General features: G+C 36.8%; 1 protein-coding gene across 8 annotated transcripts in view; it reads right to left on the minus strand.

Moving 5' to 3' along the window:
- NCOA1 (nuclear receptor coactivator 1) overlaps positions 1–21981 on the minus strand; it is a 199887-nt gene that overhangs the window by 43873 nt on the left and 134033 nt on the right. For all 8 annotated transcript variants that reach the window (XM_066266533.1, XM_066266534.1, XM_066266538.1 and 5 more), the window contains 5 exons: positions 20385–20480; positions 18654–18794; positions 10286–10433; positions 7666–8986; positions 3633–3804 (listed from right to left, as the gene is read on the minus strand). In XM_066266533.1, the coding sequence (XP_066122630.1) occupies positions 3633–3804; positions 7666–8986; positions 10286–10433; positions 18654–18794; positions 20385–20480 (1878 nt within the window). The remainder of the gene's footprint in view (positions 1–3632; positions 3805–7665; positions 8987–10285; positions 10434–18653; positions 18795–20384; positions 20481–21981) is intronic.

Genomic DNA, 21981 nt, shown 5'->3' on the forward strand with positions numbered 1-21981 from the left:
TTACATCTACTTTTGGTTTTGACTTTTTAAAAAATTATCAAGTCAAATCTATCCTTAAAGGATAGGGATTTAAAGATAGTCAAATGGACATAGCACAGGTTTTGATCAAGGAGGCACATAATGTATATTTTGATCAAAAATACCCTTCTAAATTGTCTACACTAAAAAAGCAATATGTATCTGGATGTGCTTTTGTAGTACATTTCTAACAAATTTTTAAAATCACTTGGTCACAGTGCAGCAGCAGTATGTGTGTGCTTATAAACAGCATATTTGAAAACCAGGAAGAGTTAGATTTAAATCCTGGTTTTGCATATACTACCTAAGTAACTTTGCACATGTTTTTGTCTGTGTGTATGTGTATTCTTTTTATTCTCTGGACCTTCCTTAGTTTTCTTATATGTAAATGGACCTAAGAAATTTTTATGGCTCAATGTGGCAGATCTATCACTTATATTTTATTCTCCCTCCAGAAATATCACTGAAATAAAAGAAACAAAAAGTGAAAAATAAATCTATTGCTGAAGGTAAAAAGAATTATCATGGCCGCTAACTAGGACTGCGAAGATATGTTAAAAGATAAGACAGATGGAAACAAACTGATGGTGAAACTTTAAACTAAAAAACGTGCAAAAAAACAAAACAACAAAAAAAACGTGCAACAAGACAAAAAGAAGATTTCCCAAAAAAGGGGAGTTTTCTCAGAACACCAGAACAACTGTGAATTCAGTGGTCACTGGCGCGGGTACAGGATCAGGCCACCAGCGATGGCTGGCATAACTAAAGGACCATTGAACAGCTGCCACCAGCCCTGCTCTTAGTGCAGCTGACTCTGGCATCTGCCCACGGGATTAAAGTAGTGAGTAAACGACTCAAAGGAATCTCCCAAAGTAGCTGCGAGGGCTGCCATGAGGGATCCCCCTCCACCAACCCCTACTCCTTATTAACCACTTACCCCAATAAATTTAATTTAAAAAAGAAAAGTAAATTTCCCACTAGCAATGCAAAAGTTCAAGTTGCTCCATATCTTTGCCATCATTTGGCACTGTCAGTTTTTAAAGTTTGGGTGTTTCAACGGGTGTGTAGTAATATTGCATTATAGTTTTAATTCACATTTCCTTAATTATTAGATACTGACCATCCTTTCATATGCTTATGGCTATTTTCATATCTTCTTTTATGAAGGGTCTTTTAAAATCCTTTGACCATTTTTTAGATTGAGCTGTGTCCCTTATTACTAACATTTAGCATTAGTGTGGTACATTTGTTAGAACTGATCAACTAATATTGATACACCTAAAAGCCCACAGTATACAGTAGGGTCCACTGTACATTCGACATGTATTGACAAATGTATAACAATACCATTCATTCACCATAACAGTATCACACAGAACAGTAGCACAGCTCTAAAAATCCCTGCTCCACCTGTTCCTCCTTCCCTCTGGCAACCACTGATCTTTTTACTACCTCTATAGTTTTGTCTTTTCCAGAAAATCACATAGTTGGAATCATCAAGTATGTAACCTTTTTAGATTGACATCTTTCACTCAGCAATATGCGTTTAAGGTTTCTCCATGTCTTTTTGTGGCTTGATAGCTTCCAAGTTTTGACAATCATGGTTCATTCATTGTATGCAATTTACATCTCTCTGAAAGCTTTTGGAATCTTTATGTGTGCATATTGGGTACTTGTTGAACCACTTCAATCTGGAGAGTTGTCCTTAAGTTCTAGAAAATTCTCTTATATTTTTTGTTTGAAAGTATCTTCTTGACCATTTTTTTCCTCTCCTGACTGTTCGTTTCTGGAATTCTCAGCAATCATTCTTGACCTTCCTAGGTCAAGCTTAACTTATTCTTCCCTAATTGTCTTGGTCTTTTTGTTTTTACTGGGAACTTGTGTCACCTTTATCTGCTAACATTTCTCTTAAAATTAAAAAAAAAAAAGGATATCTAATTTCCAAAAGTTCTTTCTTGTTCTTTGTCCCCCCTTTTTTACTTCCCATATTATTCATGGACAAAGTCTTTTCAAAATATTTAATAGGTTTTGTTTTTTTTTTGCACTCATTGTAGGGTCCCATTGCATATTCTTTTTCTGTTTGTTTCTTCTGCTCACTTCGAAGTTGCACATTTGCCTCACAGTCCCGATGATCTCTCTATGGTTGTTTAGTCAGGGCTCTAACACACTCACAGGGAGGGCTAAGTGTGCTGCGTCTTCTGGTGGCCCTTCACTGCTGGATGGTTAAATGGCAAGACAAGCTCTGCACTTTAGGGACCTCTCCTTATATACCCATGTCCAGACATCTTCTTTCTGGCCATTCAGCATCTCCTGAGAAAAGGCCTCCAGTCTCCAACATTTGATGGGGAGGGGAACCAGAATCAAACCTATCAATATCCAGACTTTCATTTTATCATCTTTTACTTATACCTTATTGTTTCCCCAACTACGCCTGATATCTCAGAGTCTGGAGACTCTCTTTCAACTAGAAGAGACTTTCAAAGTTATATCATCTAATACCATTTTGCAGATAAAGAGAATAAGGCTCAGAAAATTCACTTGCTAACATGAGAGATGAACAGGATGACACTGTGAATAAAATGGAGAATGTGATACTTGAATCTAAGCTCCCGCTCTCATTCAGTGTTCTGGTCAGTTGAAAAACTGCTTCCAAAAATGTCAGAAGTGACTCAAGATTCTTCTTTACAACTGCCTGGAAATCCTGGTAAGCTTTCGGGAATTATGTCATGACATCTAAGAGCTGCGATAAGACTGAAATAAATGAATCCCACATCTGACCTCATCAGAAGGATAAGACTCAGGGGAGGAACCCAGGCAAATTCTGAATGAGAGCTGGTTAGTTTCTTTCAGTTTCAAGGTCACACAATGGAATGATCACCACTGGTTCTTTTTCACCTTCAAAATGCGATAGGTGAACAACAAACAAACTGACAGTCCTATCTTCATGAATTTGAAGCATTATACTATGGAAGTGTTTCTTAATTAGGAGAATGCTAACATGATTGGAGCAACAGTAAATTATTTCAACACAGCTGTCTTCTAGACAGTGCTCCAGGAAATACTCATTCTGTGGGGTAACATGTATTACCTGAGAAAAGGAATTTCAGAATCAAGAAAGTCTGGTAAACGCTGAGTGAAAGAAATTAAACTGGTTTCTTTAACACGGGACTTCTTAAAACCTTTACTATGTTTGTGTGAACTTTAATGAGGAATGATGTATGCGCCATGTAGCACTTGCCCTGGTTATTTTAGCATAAAATCTTTATTTTTTTACAACTCTTAGAACTAGTGTTCAAGATACTTTAGAAAGCATAATCTGACCCAATTATTATATTTCTTAAAGTCCTGCTATGGAATATTTTGTGCAAGAACACAGAATTGCTCTCCTTAACATCAACTGCTCAATTTAACATTAACAGCAAAAGGTAGAGGTTATACTGTAATTTAAAATATACAAGTTGAATGAAGTTCATGTTATATTATTTACAGCGGCATTAATGAAAAGCTATCTTACTCTCAACTAACAAAAGGTCTATGCAATAATAGTGAGAGAGAAAGCACTAATCATCATTAACATTAAACAGTGCAACTGAGGATTTGTCCCCAACACATACTGTTCAGCCTGGAAGTGGGTCTGGCAGTGGTGGACTGAAGTGAAGCTGGCAGGATCTCTGATTTGATGGCAACCGCACCATCCATCCTCTCTGTTTCACATAAGCCTGGCAACTGGGCTGCCTTCTCCAGCGTGGGTAGTAACTGATCAAACTGGTCAAGGTCAGCTGTAAACTAAGAATGGAAACCAGAGTCAGAGGAAGTATATTCTACACTTTCAACAGAAATAATGTAGAAAAACATTGCTCCTTTAAACTCTATGAATTAAATGCAACTATGAAAGACTAAAGAAATAATTTAAAAGATTGAGGCTTCATTGAAATTACATGATCTAACTATTCCACTGGAGAAAATGTGAATGCTTATGATATTAAGATACTGCAGGAAATAAGATACACATAGTATTTATCTCAGATATCTTAGTATAATGCTTATGCACTGGAAAAGACTGGACTGAAACAAGTGTCAAGAGTACTGTGTTATGATGATAGTTTCAAAGGTATTTTTTTCTGTCATATTTTTTCAAATTTTGTTGAAATGACCTACTTCATGATGGAATGAAATATAAATTTACTTTAATATATATATTTTTAAATTTAAACATTTGGGAAATGCTTTTATAATCTTCTAGGCTAGAAAGGGGAGTTCCTACATCTGTCTGAGGTTATATATAGAAGAAAAGTGGCCTTTATTTCACAGTATTATTTTCCTATAATTACTTTGAGATAATTCATCAACATAAAATATCTACCTGGTTGTATTTCGTTATTTAATTCAATGAAAATTTATAGTTCTAGATTGTTTAAATAGAACTATATGTATATGTTTTTTAAATGTCTGGCTTCTTTTCCTTAATATTACATTTCTGACATCTTGTTGCATGTAGCAGTAGTTAATTTGTTTATATTGCTGAATAGTACCCCATTGTATGAATATGTCACAATATATTTACCCTTCTACTGTGATGGATTTGGGGGTGTTCTCAGTTTGAGGCTAATACAAATACAGCTATTGTGAACATTTTTAAACGTATCTTCTATTACACATGTACAGAAAATACTAACCATAAAGTATAAAAATGAAAAATTGGACTACATTAAAATGAAGAACTTCACTTCATCAAAAAAGCACCAGTAAGAGAAAGAAAAGGCAAGCCACAGCACAGAGAAGATTTATGCAAGTACAAAACCAGTAAAGGACTATCTAAAGTACAAAAGAACTCTTAGAAGTCATTAGGAAAAAGAGAACACATTGGGAAAATAGGCAAGATATTTGAATAGGCAATTCATAAAAAAGAAATCCAGTCTGGCTGGTGGTGATGCAGTGGATAGAGCATCGACCTGGGACGCTGAGGACCCTGGTTCAAAACCCCAAGGTCATGGGCTTGAGCATGGGCTCACCAGCTTGAGTGTGGGATTATAGACATGATCTCATGATCACTAGCTTGAGTCCAAGGTTGCTGGCTTGAGCAAGAGGTCCCTGGCTCAGTTGGAGCCCCCATGTCAAGGCACGTATGAGAAGCAATCAATGAACAACTAAGATGCAACTACAAGTTGATGGTTCTCATCTCCCTTCCCTCCTGCCTGCTTCTCTGTCCATCTGTTTGTCTCTCACTAAAGAAAATAAAAAATAGGAAAAAAAAAGAAATCCAAATGACTTATAAACATTTATCAGGAAAATGAAAATTAAAACTATGATGCATCATTACATAGGCCCAGAGTGACTAAAATTTACAAGATTGACAAGACCAAATATTAGTAAACATGGAACAACTAGAAGGAATTCTCACACAGTAGGAAAACTGGCATAATCTACTAACAATGAACACGCACTCTTAGGTATAAACCCAGCAAAAATGTGCGTACCTTTACACCAAAACAGATATACCAGGATTATACACAATGGCATTATTTTATAAAGCTGTTACTTTTAAAGTTAGTTTTATAGAGTGGGAGTTTTAATATAGTCATTATTTAAAGCAGTTATTCTGCTTAAAAACACGGTATTAGCTTAGTTGTTCTAAGAAACATGAGAGCCAGCCTTATCCTCAAAGAGCACACATAGCCCTGGCCGGTTGGCTCACTAGTAGAGCATCGGCCTGGCGGGCAGAAGTCCGGGGCTCGATTCCCAGCCAGGGCACACAGGAGAAGCGCCCATTTGCTTCTCCACCCCTCCCCCTCTCCTTCCTCTCTGTCTCTCTCTTCCCCTCCTGCAGCGAGGCTCCATTGGAGCAAAGATGGCCCGGGCACTGGGGATGGCTCCTTGACCTCTGCCCCTGGCGCTAGAGTGGCTCTGGTTGCAACAGAGCGTTGCCCCTGGTGGGCGTGCCGGGTGGATCCCGGTCGGGCGCATGCGGGAGTCTGTCTGACTGTCTCTCCCCGTTTCCAGCTTCAGAAAAATACAAAAAAAAAAAAAAAAAGAGCACACATAAAAATAACCAAACCGGTGTTGTTACAAATAGTAAACAGGGACAGTCCAGAGCTCTAAGAAGCGCAGGGGAAGGAAATGCGGGCTACCGAGGAAAGTTTTACAGAGAGAGGTGTCTGGACTGGTTTGTGAAGATGAGTTCAGCAGACATAGAAAGGAGAGCAAGGTGGAAGATGCTTAGGAGAGACGTGGCTTATTTCTGGAATGCCACAGACTTCCATGTGTCTAGAGTACAGTATGTCTGAGGGGAGAGAGAGATTTTTTTAAAGATGAGTGCAGAAAATAAAGCTGGTTCAAGAAAAGGACCTATGCACATTAGTTTTGAATCTTGTTTCATAATGGTAAGTCTTATTGATAAACTCCTTTGTCAATATATTTTCAGCTATTTTATGGATATCTATATTCTGTCTAAATATTCTGTAAACTCCTAAAGTAGAGGGACCATACTTTATGTCTTTCTTAAATTCCTTCAGTGTACACAGCAATTATTCAATATATGAAGCTGCCTGTTAATTTTTTTTATTCTTTTGTGTGTGTGTGTGTGTGTGTGTGTGTGTGTGTGTGTGTGACATTGGTTAATAAAAGTACATGGTTTCAGGTGTACAGTTCTAAAATATATAATCTGTACACTTGTACTGTCTGTTCACCACCCCAAGTCAAGTCTTCTTCCATCACCATTTATCCCCTTCTCCCTCTGGTAATCACCACACTGTTGTCTATGTCTATGAGTTTTTCTTTGCTTAATTCCTTCACCTTTTTTACCAAGCACCCACCCCCAGCCCCAGCACCAGCCCCTCTGACAGCTGTCAGTTTGTTCTCTGTACCTATGAGTCTGTTTCTATTTTGTTTATTTTGTTCATTAGATTCCACATATAAGTGAAATCACATGGTACTTGTCTGACTGGTTTATTTCACACAGCATGATGATCTCCAGGTCTGCCTATTAATTTTTATCCCACCTCCACCCCAGCCTAAGAATAGAGGTCACTAATTCACAACAATTTGTGCAAAGATTTATTTACATTTACTTATGTTACATACCCTCCTACCCAGAATACTGAAGTCCTTATTCTGATGGGGGTTGAGTATGGTTAGAATCAGATAAGAAAAAGCAGCCTTGGAAAATGTTTCAAAAGAAACTAAATAGCAAATCAAGACAATTTAGGCAGCCTTGTTCCCCTTGTTACCTTTCTCTTCCATGTCATTACATCAGAGGTTCACAAACCTAGCTACAAATGACAGTTCTCTGAGGAACTTCTTTAAAATATAGATGTCTGGGTTCTAGTATCAGACAGTTAGATTCAACAGGTAGGGCTGGAAGAAGAGAGCAGAAAAGGTAAAATCTCCAAAGATGTGAACTTTGATTTTATAGAAAGAAATACCGACTTTCTTAGAATGATGCATTAATATCGTAGCCCTCCAAAATTCCAAAGAGAACTTTTGAGGGCATCATATGATTTTTAAACCATTGATACTAACCTTTTCATAACTATCCACCAATGGATAGTTAAAACATGGCCTGAATCCAAACCTGGGCTATGGGCTAGAGCAAAATAAAAGAAGAAAAATAACTAGCAATGCTCCCCCTAGGAAGTGAGGCTTGCCCACCTGGTTCTGGGACTCCAGTTTAATCTCCTCGGGGGTAGGTTTGGTCAGTGGGGTTGGGTTTGTGTTACAGGGGTCCATCTGCTCCTTCTTTTCCACCTTCACCTTTACATCATCCAGGCTAAGGTTTGGGGTTGATCTTAAATCTTTCTCATCTTTATCTAAAAGGTAGCGTAGGAGCTGATGGTCTTTTGATTCTTTTTTCTTTGAAGCATCCATTTCTAGTTTTATACTGGAGTTCCCTTGTGCCTGTCCGGTCACCGACACAGGAGTAGATGTGCTGTCCTTTTTATCAGGCTCCACAGACAAGGTGGTGATATCCGAGGGGCTGCCCTCCTGCAGGAGCCGGTGGAGAATTTTGTGCCGTTCTGTCAGCGAGCTGTGAGAGGAGGGGCAGGAACCGCCTGAAGAGTTGGCAGAGGCAGAGCTGGAAGTGCCAGTGCAAGACAGTACCTCTTTGCAACTTGTGTCTATGTCAGCGTGCCGTAACTGCTGCTCTGCAGTTGTTGTCAAAAGCTGCACTAGTTTGTGACTGGTTTGAGCATATTTGTTGTCTCCATCCGACAGTCTGTCATTATTATGCAGAAGCCCAGAATCCAGAGGTTTGCCATCACTAGAGCTGTTGTCAGGCTGAATCATTTCATTTAGAATGGATGCAATCTCTTTGTTATCTTTGGACTCGGCTTTTGTGGGCTGTATATTTAATCTGCTAGGTGAATTCTGTGAGCTTATCTGTCTGAGGACTGGAGAACTGGCAGAGAAGCCAACAGAGTTATTGGGTCCTTCATTCATACTCTGTAAAGATGTTAGTGGGAGGTTTGAATAAGATCGGTTACTGTTATTATAGGCAGTACTTGTTATGCCAACAGGCGAGCTTAATGTTGGAATATTAGGAGGAAATGAATTGCTTGGCATCCTGGGCCTTGTTGCCAATCCAGAACTAACTTGTCTCCTTGGAGACATGAACTGTGCGAGAGACATTCCTGTACCTTCCATAGAATTATTGAGGTTTACAGAGGGATTAGTGCTCTGCGAACTGGCCTGTCCCTGGTTTAAGGCAACACTGGCTACAATCTGATTTCCAGGTGAGCACCCAAAACTCCCCTGGCTGTTGCTAGAATTACTATGACTGCTGCTATGAAGGTCTGAGCTCTGTTGGCGGTTTACTCTGGTGGAGACCATGTTGCTGCTGTTGGATGGTGGCAATGCGGATGAACGGGCCACACTGTGAGCTGGAGAGATACTAGGATTGACAGAAGGGTTTACTCGGGAAATTGACATTCCAGAATTAGTGTCATCTTGAGGAGAAAGACCACTGTGTTCCCTAAGGAAGAAAAGAGATTATTATTCAAATATCTTTATTGGTTTCCATTAAAGTATTTTTTATGATGCATATTATAAAACAAGACCATTCACTTTATTAGTATTTAAAGCTATCAAGGATTACTTCTGTATCACTTTAAATTAAGAACAAATAGTGATTGTTTACTATTACTGTGAGGTATTAGCACCACCCTATAGGAAGTAGTGCTATGGTCCTGTAAATTTGATAGTGGTTTCTGTTATTATGAAAAATAAATCTTCTTGGCCTTAAAAAAACACACTAATACATGTACTTTTAAACTTTTCAAAATTTAATAAAAATAATTAATATTACAATAATACTTTTGGTTGAAAGAGAAACTTCCCACATCTCTGTTTACAAAGCATTTATCCATGACTCCCTTGTTACTGCTTTTAAGTATTTCAACTCCAAAGAGGAAGACTGGGTAAGGAAAATACTGTGTTGTTGATGTAAAAATTAAAAAGGGTGATATGCAGACATAGCAGATGTTTTGAAAGAGAAATCACAATATGAAAAAAGAACTGTGTTAATTCCATTCACAAGCATAAATTAAACTAAAATTAGAAGAAAGCCGAATACTGAATTCAGATTTTCATCACATTCTTACTCAAATCCATAATTATGACAACAGATTTGTGACTGGTATTACCATGTTCCAATAAGCAAATCCATCAGATGAGAAAAAGATGAGGTGAGGGGAAATGTCTTTGTTTCTGTTTAATGCTAAATTGTAAAGGTAGGGTTTTCAATAATTCATAGAATAAAAGAATGGTTCCTTTAATTTACCATATATACCAATGCAAACCATAATTAGGAGAACAAATTAGGGGCAATGATATTGAAAAATCTCAAGTTGATAGTTTACTGATTTGTAGTTTGAGAAACTGTCAACTTGAACTCAGGAGCCATCGAAGTTTGCCCTAATGAGAAGAAAACATTTAAAAAATAAAAATAACAATATTAACAAACTCTGAAATCTTTTATAAGACCATAAGTTCATATACAGAAAGTTGGAAGTGTTTATCCATTTTATTTTACCCCTAAAACACATATTTTCAACCTCACCTTTCCTGTCTCCCTTTTTGAACAACAAAGCTATTGTTAGGTGACAAAACTATAAAACCCAATGTGGATATACTGATTTTATGTATATTATACTCATCACATTAGTTGAATGTCTAATTTAGAATTTGTTTTCTAGCCATCAAGAGTATAAAAATTTTCTCTAAGATATGTGAACTGACTTATTTCATATGAAGCTCTCCAAATAAGTAGTACCTGTCGATGATATGAATTCCCATGATGAAAGGTTGCATGTCTGGACTTTGAGGGTAGCAAAGTTTACACTTGGTGTGGGCGCTAAGCATTGTCCCATCATTCAATATGAATCTATAGGATGGGCTGGAGGCAGTGCCACGAGTCATCACTGTTTCAAACAAAAGAGAAACCTAGTTAAAATTCTGACACTTGTACTTTGGGCAAAGGAGAGTTACCAAGCCTTACTTCTACTTCATTTTAAATTTGCCTCCCTCCCAACTGCTGCTGGCTCAGACTCAAAGAATAGTTCAGACAAAGTCAGTATCTGAGGGGGAAGTTATTCTGGTTGAAATATACCATCTGATAACAAGTTTTAGTTCTTTCCTATTTGAATGGGTGCTTCCTCACATAAGTTAAGATTATAAAGAAACCCTAAACCAGAAAAATATCAACCTTGATCTTTCCTTATAATAAATGGGGCAGCTCTTCAAATTTATTGTGTCCCTTAAAAATACCAGGAAATAACCTTCCCCCTTTCACTTTCAGTATTATGTCTAATAAGGTTTTTTTTTCTTTTGCTGGCTGATTTTTTAATAACAGCTTTATTGAGATATCATTCACATACCATGAAGTTCACCCTCTAAGTTTTGATTGGTTTATAGAATTCCTTAACTAAAAGTTAAATTTAATTTTTTACTCAGGAATATGAATCGTTAAGGTCCTGTTTGACAAGTTATTATATTCATACAACTGTAATGTTTTTGAAGTTTGAATTTAGTAAGCAAATTAAAATAAAGCTAATGATTATTAAGGTAAGGAATAAAAACTGGGTCAAAGCAGTCAACTTACTATCTAAACAAAGCTTTATTAATGGCAGACAAAAGTCTAACCATATTTGTCAATATTTGCTAAATATGTAAATGCTATACTAAACTACTAAGTAAGAAAATACTGATCTTTTATTAATACAATAGAATTCTATTTTAAGAAAGATTTAATAGGTGGATCCAGCAATACCAAGGTTGAAAATTATAACCACTAAAACACAAGCACTACCACCACAAATGAATATTATAATTTAGCCTGTAATAAATACTATTCCTATCTTTCAAAGACATTTCAGAAAGGGCTTAAATTACATTTTAAAGACATGAGAAAAAACTTAAAGTGACCAATTAATAAATATTTTGAAGCTATATTTTACTTTAAAGTAAATATAAGACATACTCTATTTTATTGTCTTGAGTAATATATATAACCTGAAGAGGGTATAATCTGTCATAACTCTATACCATCCATAAAGCTAAGTACCAAAACAAGGATATAAACTTAATAGAAACAGTTAAGATTTATGTCCAACCAAGTGAATTCCTTAACTCATCTCTCCATTTCACCCAAATCACTGGCACATTTACAAAATATAACACACAAAGGTATTTAGTTTCTAATTAAATAATAGATGATGAAAAAGTAATGAAAACTAATCATTTCTATGTAAGATTATAAGTAAATGTATGCAATAGCAAAACCCTCAAAAAATTAACAATTTCCAATTAATTGTTTTGAAAATACAATTACAATAACAAGTGGCATTTTAAGATGTTATTGACTTGGGGTAATGATAAAACTACAGATATATAAAGGGTCAGAGAAGACACAACATGTTCTGTGTTATTTTACTTAGCCTGTTTTGTCTGTATCCAGATCATTGTTCATTGCTCTTTAGTATCTCCTTATTCCTCACTGGCTCTTCACCACTGAGCGCACTGTCCAATATGGTAGCCATCAACCACAAGTGGCTATTTAAATTTAAGAATAAATAAAATTTAAAGTTTAGGCACTCATGTGCTTAAGGAAACCCATATTGGACAGCGCAGCTCTGTACAATCTGACTCTGACTTACATTTCCAATCTTACTTCTCATTGCTTCCTAAATATTTCTTCTATAGCTCTTTGTAGGAGGAAGATAATTTTTTACATACTTGTTCTTCTTTTTCAACTAGAATAAACTTATGGGTAAGTACTGTGCCTCATTCTTGTTTTTCACTCTCCAATGAATCTTGAATGAAAAAATTATGATTTGCATATGAAATCACACAGTAAGTACACGCTGATTGATCCTCAACTTAAATCTCATTTAAATAGGTTAATATTGACTGGTGATCAACTACCATAACTTTTCCTTAAAGGATAGAGTTTAACTCTTAGCTATGTTCTCAAATGCTTATATCTCAACTTATGTATTTGCTCTTATGGAATCTAGACTTACTTTTGTAATAGAAATTAATGAAAATAAATTTTTTGATTTGTTGATGTATAAATTGAGGAAGAACTAGAAACTCAGACTAGCACGGGAACATTAGAATACTTCATGTGGATTACAGAAACATCCTTTGGTAATAATGTTGCATTAACTTGTAGAACCATATATCTAAACTAGTAAAAATTCCAAAAGTGGAGAACTCCTATTAATATAAGGAAATAATAACCCTTTAAGGTTTGAAACTGTATTATTTATTTTGGATGATAATGTGTGGAATAAGACTTAGCACATCATAATTCACACCATCACTCTTTGAAATAAAAAATGTCTATAAATATAGTAAAACTTTAATTAGAACCTAATGAAGACTATTCAGTTATCTAAAAATCTTCTGGTGTTCAGCTGTTCAGATGGAGAAGGCAACAGGAAGGCAGCATAGCTCCATGAAAAGAATAAAATCTGCCTGACCAGGCGGTGGCGCAGTGGATAAGAGCATCGGACTGGGATGTGGAAGGATCTAGGTTCGAGCTTGAGCGTGGACTCATCTGGCTTGAGCAAAAAGCTCACCAGCTTGGACCCAAGGTCTCTGGCTCGAGCAAGGGGTTACTCGGTCTGCTGAAGGCCCGTGGTCAAGGCACATATGAGAAAGCAATCAATGAACAACTAAGGTGTTGCAACGAAAAACTGATGATTGATGCTTCTCATCTCTCTCCCTTCCTGTCTGTCTGTCCCTATTTATCCCTCTCTCTGACTCTCTCTCTGACTCTGTAAAAAAAAAGAAAAGAAAAGAAAAGAAAAGAATAAAATCTTACGAGTCAGATTCGGGGCTGAACTTTGTCCTTTTCAAGTTTAGGACTTAATAATGCACATTAACCTTTGCCCATCATTACTAAAATGAAGCCAATAATGTTGTTAGATAATATCTAGCAGAGCCTAGAATAGAACATAGCAGATACTAAATGAATATTACCTGAATAAACACCAAAGAAAAAACAAACAACAAATAAGCAGGTTGCAAAATACATATGTTCTGTATCATACACACATTCAGCTGATCCCTAGACACCATTTATTTACATCAATAGCTTCACCCCACAAAACAACCACTAATTTTTCAAATTAAGATATGAAGAAAGGAACCACAATTCTTTACAGAGCTGGTTGAAAAAACATTTGCTCTGCAGACCAAATTTTCCCTATAAGCAGGTTTCAGGGTTGACAGAACTATTTGGAATACCATTTTGAACACAGGTCCTTGCCTTGTTTTCTGATCTAGTTTTGCCAGTCATACAGCTAATATTTTGATCCCTGACTCTTGTGTCCACTTTTAAAAAGTTTAGAACACTTAGCAGGGAGGGATATTATTGATGTAGTGTTACTGACACCCTAGAAACTCTTCAAAGAATCTAAAATGGCAACTGTTGTTGTCTCTCCACTCCCCCACCCCCACCCGCTACCCCTGCAAATAGGCCTCAAAAGAGCTACGAAGCAACGAAAAAAAGGGAATTGCTTTCTCTGGTCATAGTAGCTGTAGAAGCAGAGCTATTTGGGTTTCTTACTCCACCCGATTTGGTGCTGAGTTAACCTCAACAACCCTGTTAAATAAATGGGCAGGTTAAAATGTGTAGCAGAGTGCTACAGGTCAGTGCTGGCAGAGATTTCTTTTTCTTTTTGGTATTTCCCTAGATATATGCAGAAAGAATATAATTTAAAAGATAAAGGAGAAAAAACTGCCACTAGATTGTCTAAGATTTTTAATCATCAATGAGTAAACTCTATTTAGTATATCAAAATTTCTAAAAAAGACCTGAACTTGGTGGCGCAGTGGATAAAGTGTTGACCTAGAGTGTCTGAGGTCACTGGTTCGAAACCCCTGGCTTGCCTGGTCAAGGCACATATGGGAGTTGATGCTTCCTGCTCCTCCCTCTTTCTCTCTCTTTCTCTTTCTCTCTCTCTCATTCCCTCTGTCTCTCTCTCTCTTTTCTCCCTCTCTAAAATAAATTATTAAAAAAAATTTTTTAATTTCTAAAAAAAGATAAACTCATATTTTAAACAAAGTTTGATATAAAAAGATTTTAAGTTAAGTCTGTTATATGGACCATGAAATTAACCACATTACGTAAGTCTCAAAGAACATTCTGGTTAATCATTTATATGGGTGGTTTTGCTTTATAGCAATGCTCCCAAACCTCTTGATACTATAAATTGCTTTCAACTGTCTTGTGATATTTTTTAATAACTTTATTTTGTGATTATAAAGTTAAGATTATAGAGAAATAAACAAGTCATTTGAAATTCCATCACTCAGAGATAACTATGGTTAACATTTTGTGAACCTTCTAGAATTAGATAAATGGATATACAAAAGTAAAATCTTACTGTGTAACAATATATCATGGACATCTTCCAAAGACAAATGATCCATCATATCACTGATAATAGCTAAAAAGAACTGTCAAATAACTTTTCTACACTCTCTAGCCCAACATTTCCCATGACTTCTACTCTAAGTGCTGATAGATGTGCTACAGAAAAAAGTATTATGAGAAAAAAGAAGTCTGGACCACAAAGTCAAACAGGCACCTTTTTTTTTTTTTTAGACAGAGAGAGAGAGAGAGCCAGAGAGAGGGACAGACAGGGACAGACAGCCAGGAAGGGAGACAGATGAGAAGCATCAATTCTTTGTTGCAGCTCCTTAGTGTTCAGTAATTGCTTTCTCATATGTGCCTTGACCAGGGGGCTACAGCAGAGCAAGTGACCCCTTGCTCAAGCCAGCGACCTTGGGCTCAAGAAAGAGTATTTGGGTTTCAAGCCAATGACCATGGGGTCATGTCTATGATCCGAAGCTCAAGCCAACAACCCCGTGCTCAAGCCAGCGTCCTTGGGGTTTCACACCTGGGTCCTCCGCATCCCAGTCTGACGCTCTATCCACTGTGCCATCACCTGGTCAGGCAAACAGGTACCTTTTACTGTAGAACTTCCCAGAAATTAAAATACCATAAATATGTCTTATAAATCCCAAAAAGTGGGAGACTAAAACATTTCCCAAACTTAATTCAGCAGGAAACATCATTTCTAGTTTTAGCCATTAATATCTCATGCAATCTAGTTTATATTTTCCAAAATTCTCTGTAAGGAAACATCTTAGACTATAGACTCTGATTCAATACTGTGGGTGGAGCCCAGAAATCTGGATTAACAACTGCACCATATGAACCTTGGGACACATTTAACCTAGACCTTTCTTTAAAGGGATGACTCCCAATTATACAGAACCTCAGTAACTTTCAAAATTATATATACTTGCAGAAACCTTCTCCCAGCTTAACAGGTTCCTGAAGAGGTCTTGATACCCACTTCCCCAATCTCAATGGAGACCCACTGCTATAATCTAGGTCATGCCTAATGCTCCTACATGTGCTTTGGCAAAAATGTGTTTTCAAATTTGATTCAAAAAAAAAAGAGAAAAACAGTCCATGAGCTTCTCTATCAAAGAGAGCTGAAAAAGAAAATAAAAACCAATTTAAAATTTTAATGTGTATTGGGATACTTGAAGCCATATCAACATAATAAATAAATTTTTTTTAAATTAATGCATATTAAGATTTTATACTAGCCACAGCCTTCAAAGAATAAATAATGAGCAGGAAAAAAGACAGATGAAGAACAATTTTTTCCTTGCCTAAATATTAGTCACTGTAGTGTTTTTCAAACTTTAAGCTTTTAAACAGTTTTCTACAGAATCAAGGATATAGTGACATAATTTTTTCACTCTTTCACACTGTCCCCAAGAGAAGAGGCAGCTAGGAAACTGTAAGTGTCAATTTATGTCTCCCCATTCTTGACAGTCCACGGTTCCCAAACCTGATGTGCAGGCACATCGCACTGACTGGGCTTCACTTGTACTGCATCACAGAAACTCAGTTTCTTACAGATGGATGGCAGGATCCTCCATCAGCAAATCAATTACGACTTGCTTTACTGTGATACCCTCTTTATAATGTGGTGGTCTGCCACCAAATCTGCAGTATCTCCAAGGTATGCCTACACTTAAGCATTACCTCTGGGGCTTGTTAAGATATCTGGTCCCCCACCTGAGATTTTTAATTCACCTGAGATTTTAATTCATTTCCATGTAAGTCATTCATGGACCACAGTTTTCTTACCAGGTTAGACACTGCTAAATATAAAATATCAGATAAAGGTGTGCTCCATCCATGAATGCTGTTTGGTAAGTGGTCCAGAATCTCCAAAACATTCAAATCAGAGTCATGTGAACTCTGGACAAATTAATTCTGAGAAAAATACAAATTATTTCTACTGAGGAATTTTTAAAAGATGGAAGAAAGGACATTAAGAAATGACTAAAGGGGTTGAAGTATTGAATTATATTTCTTCATATTTTACTCTAAATTATTATAAGCAAATAAGATTAAAACTCTTTTAAGTGAAGTCTTATAAGGCCCAACTTATAAAGTTAAGGCAAAAATCAGAGTATCATATACTTCAGCACTTTGGACAATGAGTGGAAAGTGCCCTGAGTCTCAAACCTATGCAAAAGTCAAGTGCTACATTCTTGGTAGAGGAAATCACAAAGTTTGCAACCAAGAATGGTATTAGCTGAGTATTGTAACAGTTTCCAAATCTGACAGCATTTTGGTATTTCCTAGGGAACTTTCACAAATACAGATTTTTGGTCCTATTCACTGTAATACTATTTGGGGGGACGCTATCAGTCTAGTAAGAGGCCCACTGAAGAACCATTAGTCTGTAGGAAGCTGTCTCAAAAGTAACCAGACTAGTGAGATTCATATAGGTGGCTTCCCCCCCAAAAAAAAGAAAAAAAAAAGGCAAGCTGTTTCCTCCATATCATTAGAAGCAGCAGACCTAAAATGTAGTGAATGAAAAATCATCTGTAATCTTAGGAAACTTAACATGGAAATATGTTAAAATTAAGGATGATGGACTCATAAAAAGTATTTTAAAACTATTTTTCAGGAATAGTCTTACAAAGAGTCTTTCTAAAGAAACTATTACTTAGAGACTGTAGAATAAATTACATTGTAAAAGGAGTATTAGACTACCATAATTACATGGTAATATTCTGAAAGTGCATCAAAGTCCCTTATCTCTAAATCTCTATGAACAATATTCATTCTAAGATAATTTTTTGTTAAGTTCATTAAGGGTGAGGAATATACCTTTTTTTGAGAGGGAAGAAGGGAGCAAGAGCTAAGAGAGAGAGAGACAGAGAGAGAGAAACATCAACTTGTTCCACTTAGTTGTGCCATTGATTGTTTCTCATTGTGCCCTGACTGGGGCTTGAACAGGTGACCCTGGGTTCAAGCAGGTGACCCCAGGATCGAATTGGTGACCTTGGCATCCGGGGATGATGCTCTATCCACCTAGCCACAGGCCAGGGCAGGAATATACTTGTTTTATACTCCTACAGACTTACTATGATGCAGCACCTATTCAAATATTAATTGTTAATTTCATATGACATACTTTTGACTTGAAACTTCAGGAGATGCAGGTCCTATAACAGTCATGAAGTAAACATTCATGATATAGATCTCTGTATTACCTAGAAACCCTTTGAAATGCCTGTTCTACTGGGAATGACCTTCCAAAGTCAGACAAAAATATCACATCCTCCCTGAAGCCATCCCTGATTCTTCAAGTCAGAATTAATTATTTCCTTCTTTTGCTTATACCTCTATTATAACCCATGTCACACAGATCTTGGAAACTGTCATATATTCTCCTAATGAAGCTGGAGTTCCTTAAGGCCAGAACCCTGCTTTTTAGTCATCACAGGATCCCTAGTACCTTACAGAGTGTTCTATGCATGTGAGGAACTTGACACATGTCTGCTGAATGAATGAATGCATGAATGAATGAGTGAGTGACCACCACGTGATAGCCTGTTCTTTATAATGTGCATCCCAAAATTCAGGATCCAGTCATGAATTACTTTGCTTACCCATTTCTTCCTTTCCTAAAACTGATCATTGCAAAAGTTGTAATTTGGAGAAAATACTTATCAAGCCAAAGTTCCATATAAATTGTTCAATATTAATAAAGAGAAAACTTAATAAAAATAATTGAGAGAGAAAACTCTACCTTCTTGAAATAGTTGTCTGGCATAAGATGGCTCTCTGCCCTGAGGTTGGAAAAAAGCATAAATGCATTTTCTCACTAAATCTTCCCAGCCAGTTCTGCCAGCAGCTCTCAAGGAACTCGTATCAATAGAGATGATTTTACCTGTACAAAGAATAACACTTTACATATATGATGGCCTCTCGACATAAATTATCCATATTTCCAAACTAACATCTGTATCTCAAAAATATTCTGCCCCCAAAAGCATAATGGAAAAAAAGCATTATTAATTTTTATTACCTATAGTAACAAAATATTTCCATGGTATGATAATAAAAAAATTGTTTTGGTCTTGGAGTGTGTATGTACTAGTCTGTCATATTCTCAAATTCAATTCCAGTCAAGTATTAAAGTCATACCATAAACCTAAAGCTGCTGAGACTAATGCTGGTCACACTCCTCTGGCTTGCTCCCTGGGTCCTCCTCTCCATACACGTACTAATGAGTGACCCACTCATCAGGGAAGGAGAAGCAGAGATTAATGTATTATTTTGGCAATTTATCCCCAACTACTTTTTGGGAAGAGCAGCTGGAAGCTTACTTTTAAAAGATATATAAAGCAATACAACATAGGAATATTAGATTTGTGGGACTAAAAAATTAGTAAATATTGTAACAGGATCTTATAAACAATGGTAAAGATAAAACAGTACATTAAAACTAAACTTTCACAAAGAATAAAATTTGGTAGAAATGATCTATCTTTATATTAACATTAGAGAGGTGTGTGACACATATAAAACTGAGGAAAAAAGTATAAAAACCTGATGTTAAAGTTAAATACTGTGAAAAATATCTTACAAATTGTAAAGAACAATAATATTTGCTTTTGCTGAAAGTCAAATCTGAAGTAGGCCTTTACAAAGAAGGCCTTACCTTCTGTACTCTCTCACCTTACTCCCTTTGTGGTCTAATGCCCATCTCTCAGTCTCCGAACACTTCTCTCTGTCTCCCTTAGGGCTTCTGTGGCCGCTTCCTCAGTGGGTCAGGCGCTCACTCTGCATCACGCCCCTCCTCACCCCCCACCTGCCAGCACCCATAATTGGCCCCACCTCATCCTTCAGGGCTTAAGGGTTCAACAGCATCTCCTCAGACAGGTCTTCATTAGCTGGCTAATTTTAAATAGGTCTCCCTATAAGCTTACCTTACCATCTCACACCTTTTCCATCATAATATATATCATGACTTGTATTTACATCATTGCCTTTTTCTCAACTATGTACCCCCTGAGCAATCACACACAGGTGATGGGCATTTCTAGGCTTTTAAAAATTATGTGCTGAATAAATTTAAAGTAAAAGAATAAAAAAAATAGCCCAACACCTTTAAGTATAATATTAAAACCACCATACTTATATCCATTTATAAATAAATATATTTAAAACTACATTGCTAAGTTTCTATTAAAATTTTATTTTATGATTATGAAAAATAATTTATAACCAAAACAAATGTAGATATGTGAATAGTTATAAAATACTGTTCTCTCCAGCACCCTACTCATGACAATCATTATGATATCTAAAATGCACAATATCAAAACCACCATTTAAAATGTTTTCTGCACAAAACTAGTAAACAGAAGTTGAATAGCAGAGAACAGAAGGACGTAAAATTTTGGATGTAATTAGTTTTAAAAGCATAGCCACATCATTAATACTGATGGAACATTTTGAATTTTGCAGTTAGTACCTGTAGTATCTTGCTTGGTCATAAAGGATTCTACGCCCGTAATAGCTGGAGGCCGAGGTAATCGCCGTGCAATACAAATCAAACATGACTGGAAATCTGCCCAAAACAAGAAAGGGAAGTTGAAGGAAAGAGGGTAGAAAATGGTTACACCTATTATTTGGCATTATCAGGCTTATAGAGATAATAAATGCTATAGGATCTGACACAATATTGGAGTCACTGTGATCTAACAGTATACTACAAATAAAACTGCTGGCTACCAAAAAGAGGCAGCCCCAAGTAGGATCGAGTTAGCATTTATCCCTTCCCATTAAACGTTCTCACATAAACTAGAGGAGACCGATGCATCTCAGGTGCTTGGATGATAACAACCTGAAGTAGTTTTGGCTAGATTTCAACAACACAATAAATTTTTTTTTTTTTTTTTTTTTTTTTTTTTTTTTTTACAGAGACAGAGAGAGAGTCAGAGAGAGGAATAGACAGGGACAGACAGGAAAGGAGAGATGAGAAGCATCAATCATTAGTTCTTCGTTGCGCATTGTGACACCTTAGTTGTTCATTGATTGCTTTCTCATATGTGCCTTGACCACAGGCCTTCAGCAGACCGAGTAACCCCTTGCTCGAGCCAGCGACCTTGGGTTCAAACTGGTGAGCTTTTGCTCAAACCAGATGAGCCCGCGCTCAACCTGGCGACCTTAGGGTCTCGAACCTGGGTCCTTGGCATCCCAGTCCTACGCTCTATCCACTGCACTGCTGCTTGGTCAGGCAACACAGTAAATTTTTAAATAAAGTTCTATAATCAGTTTCCTATACTCATCAGTACTCAACGGCTACAAAGACTGTTCTTATACTCACTGTGCAATAATAATTATCATAAGAAAAAGCAACATTTAACTCTTTCTGAAGAAGCCTAATTTGCCCTTAACAGATGACTTTATGTTGTAGGATCAAAGTTCCAGTTCCAAATTTTCTTGAATGTGCTACACAGAATATCACACAGCTACATATGTACTTGAATCATGTAAAGCAGCCTTCTGTGTATTGTGCAAAACATCCCCAGCTGATTGTGACACTCCTTCCCTCGTGAGACCAGCTACGTGCATAGCCCTTTTCTCACACCTGACTGATTTCTTGTCTCTACCTTCCCTGGTTTCCAGTCGTGGTGTTCTTTCCTGAGCTCAGTCTAAGTTCACATGGAAAACTCTTCCCGTCACATATTTAACGCCATGTTGATACCATGTTCATATTAGCGCTTCAGCTGCATTTTCATCTGTTGATAAGCTTTCTCCTTATAAATTACCTTGTGTGGCCTCACAAACGCTGAGTCTATTCTCCAATGTTCCCTGCACACTAAACTTGAAACTTTAAAAAAAGCCTGCTGCATCTGGTATGTTTCCAACTGGCAGCAGTTAGTGACATCTCTTATTTCTAGGCAGCAGTTAGTTTGAATTTGACATTTTAGTGGGAATGCCTGCTTAAAATTAAGAATTTGTGGGCATTTTTTAAAGGGGTGATTCTAGATGTTAGCAATTTTTTTCTTAAGTATTAGGAAATACATAGCTAGCTGAATAGCCATTATGATATACAATACAATAAC

Source organism: Saccopteryx bilineata, chromosome 3, assembly GCF_036850765.1.
Source record: "Saccopteryx bilineata isolate mSacBil1 chromosome 3, mSacBil1_pri_phased_curated, whole genome shotgun sequence".
In the NCBI taxonomy this organism is placed as follows: Eukaryota; Metazoa; Chordata; class Mammalia; order Chiroptera; family Emballonuridae; genus Saccopteryx; species Saccopteryx bilineata.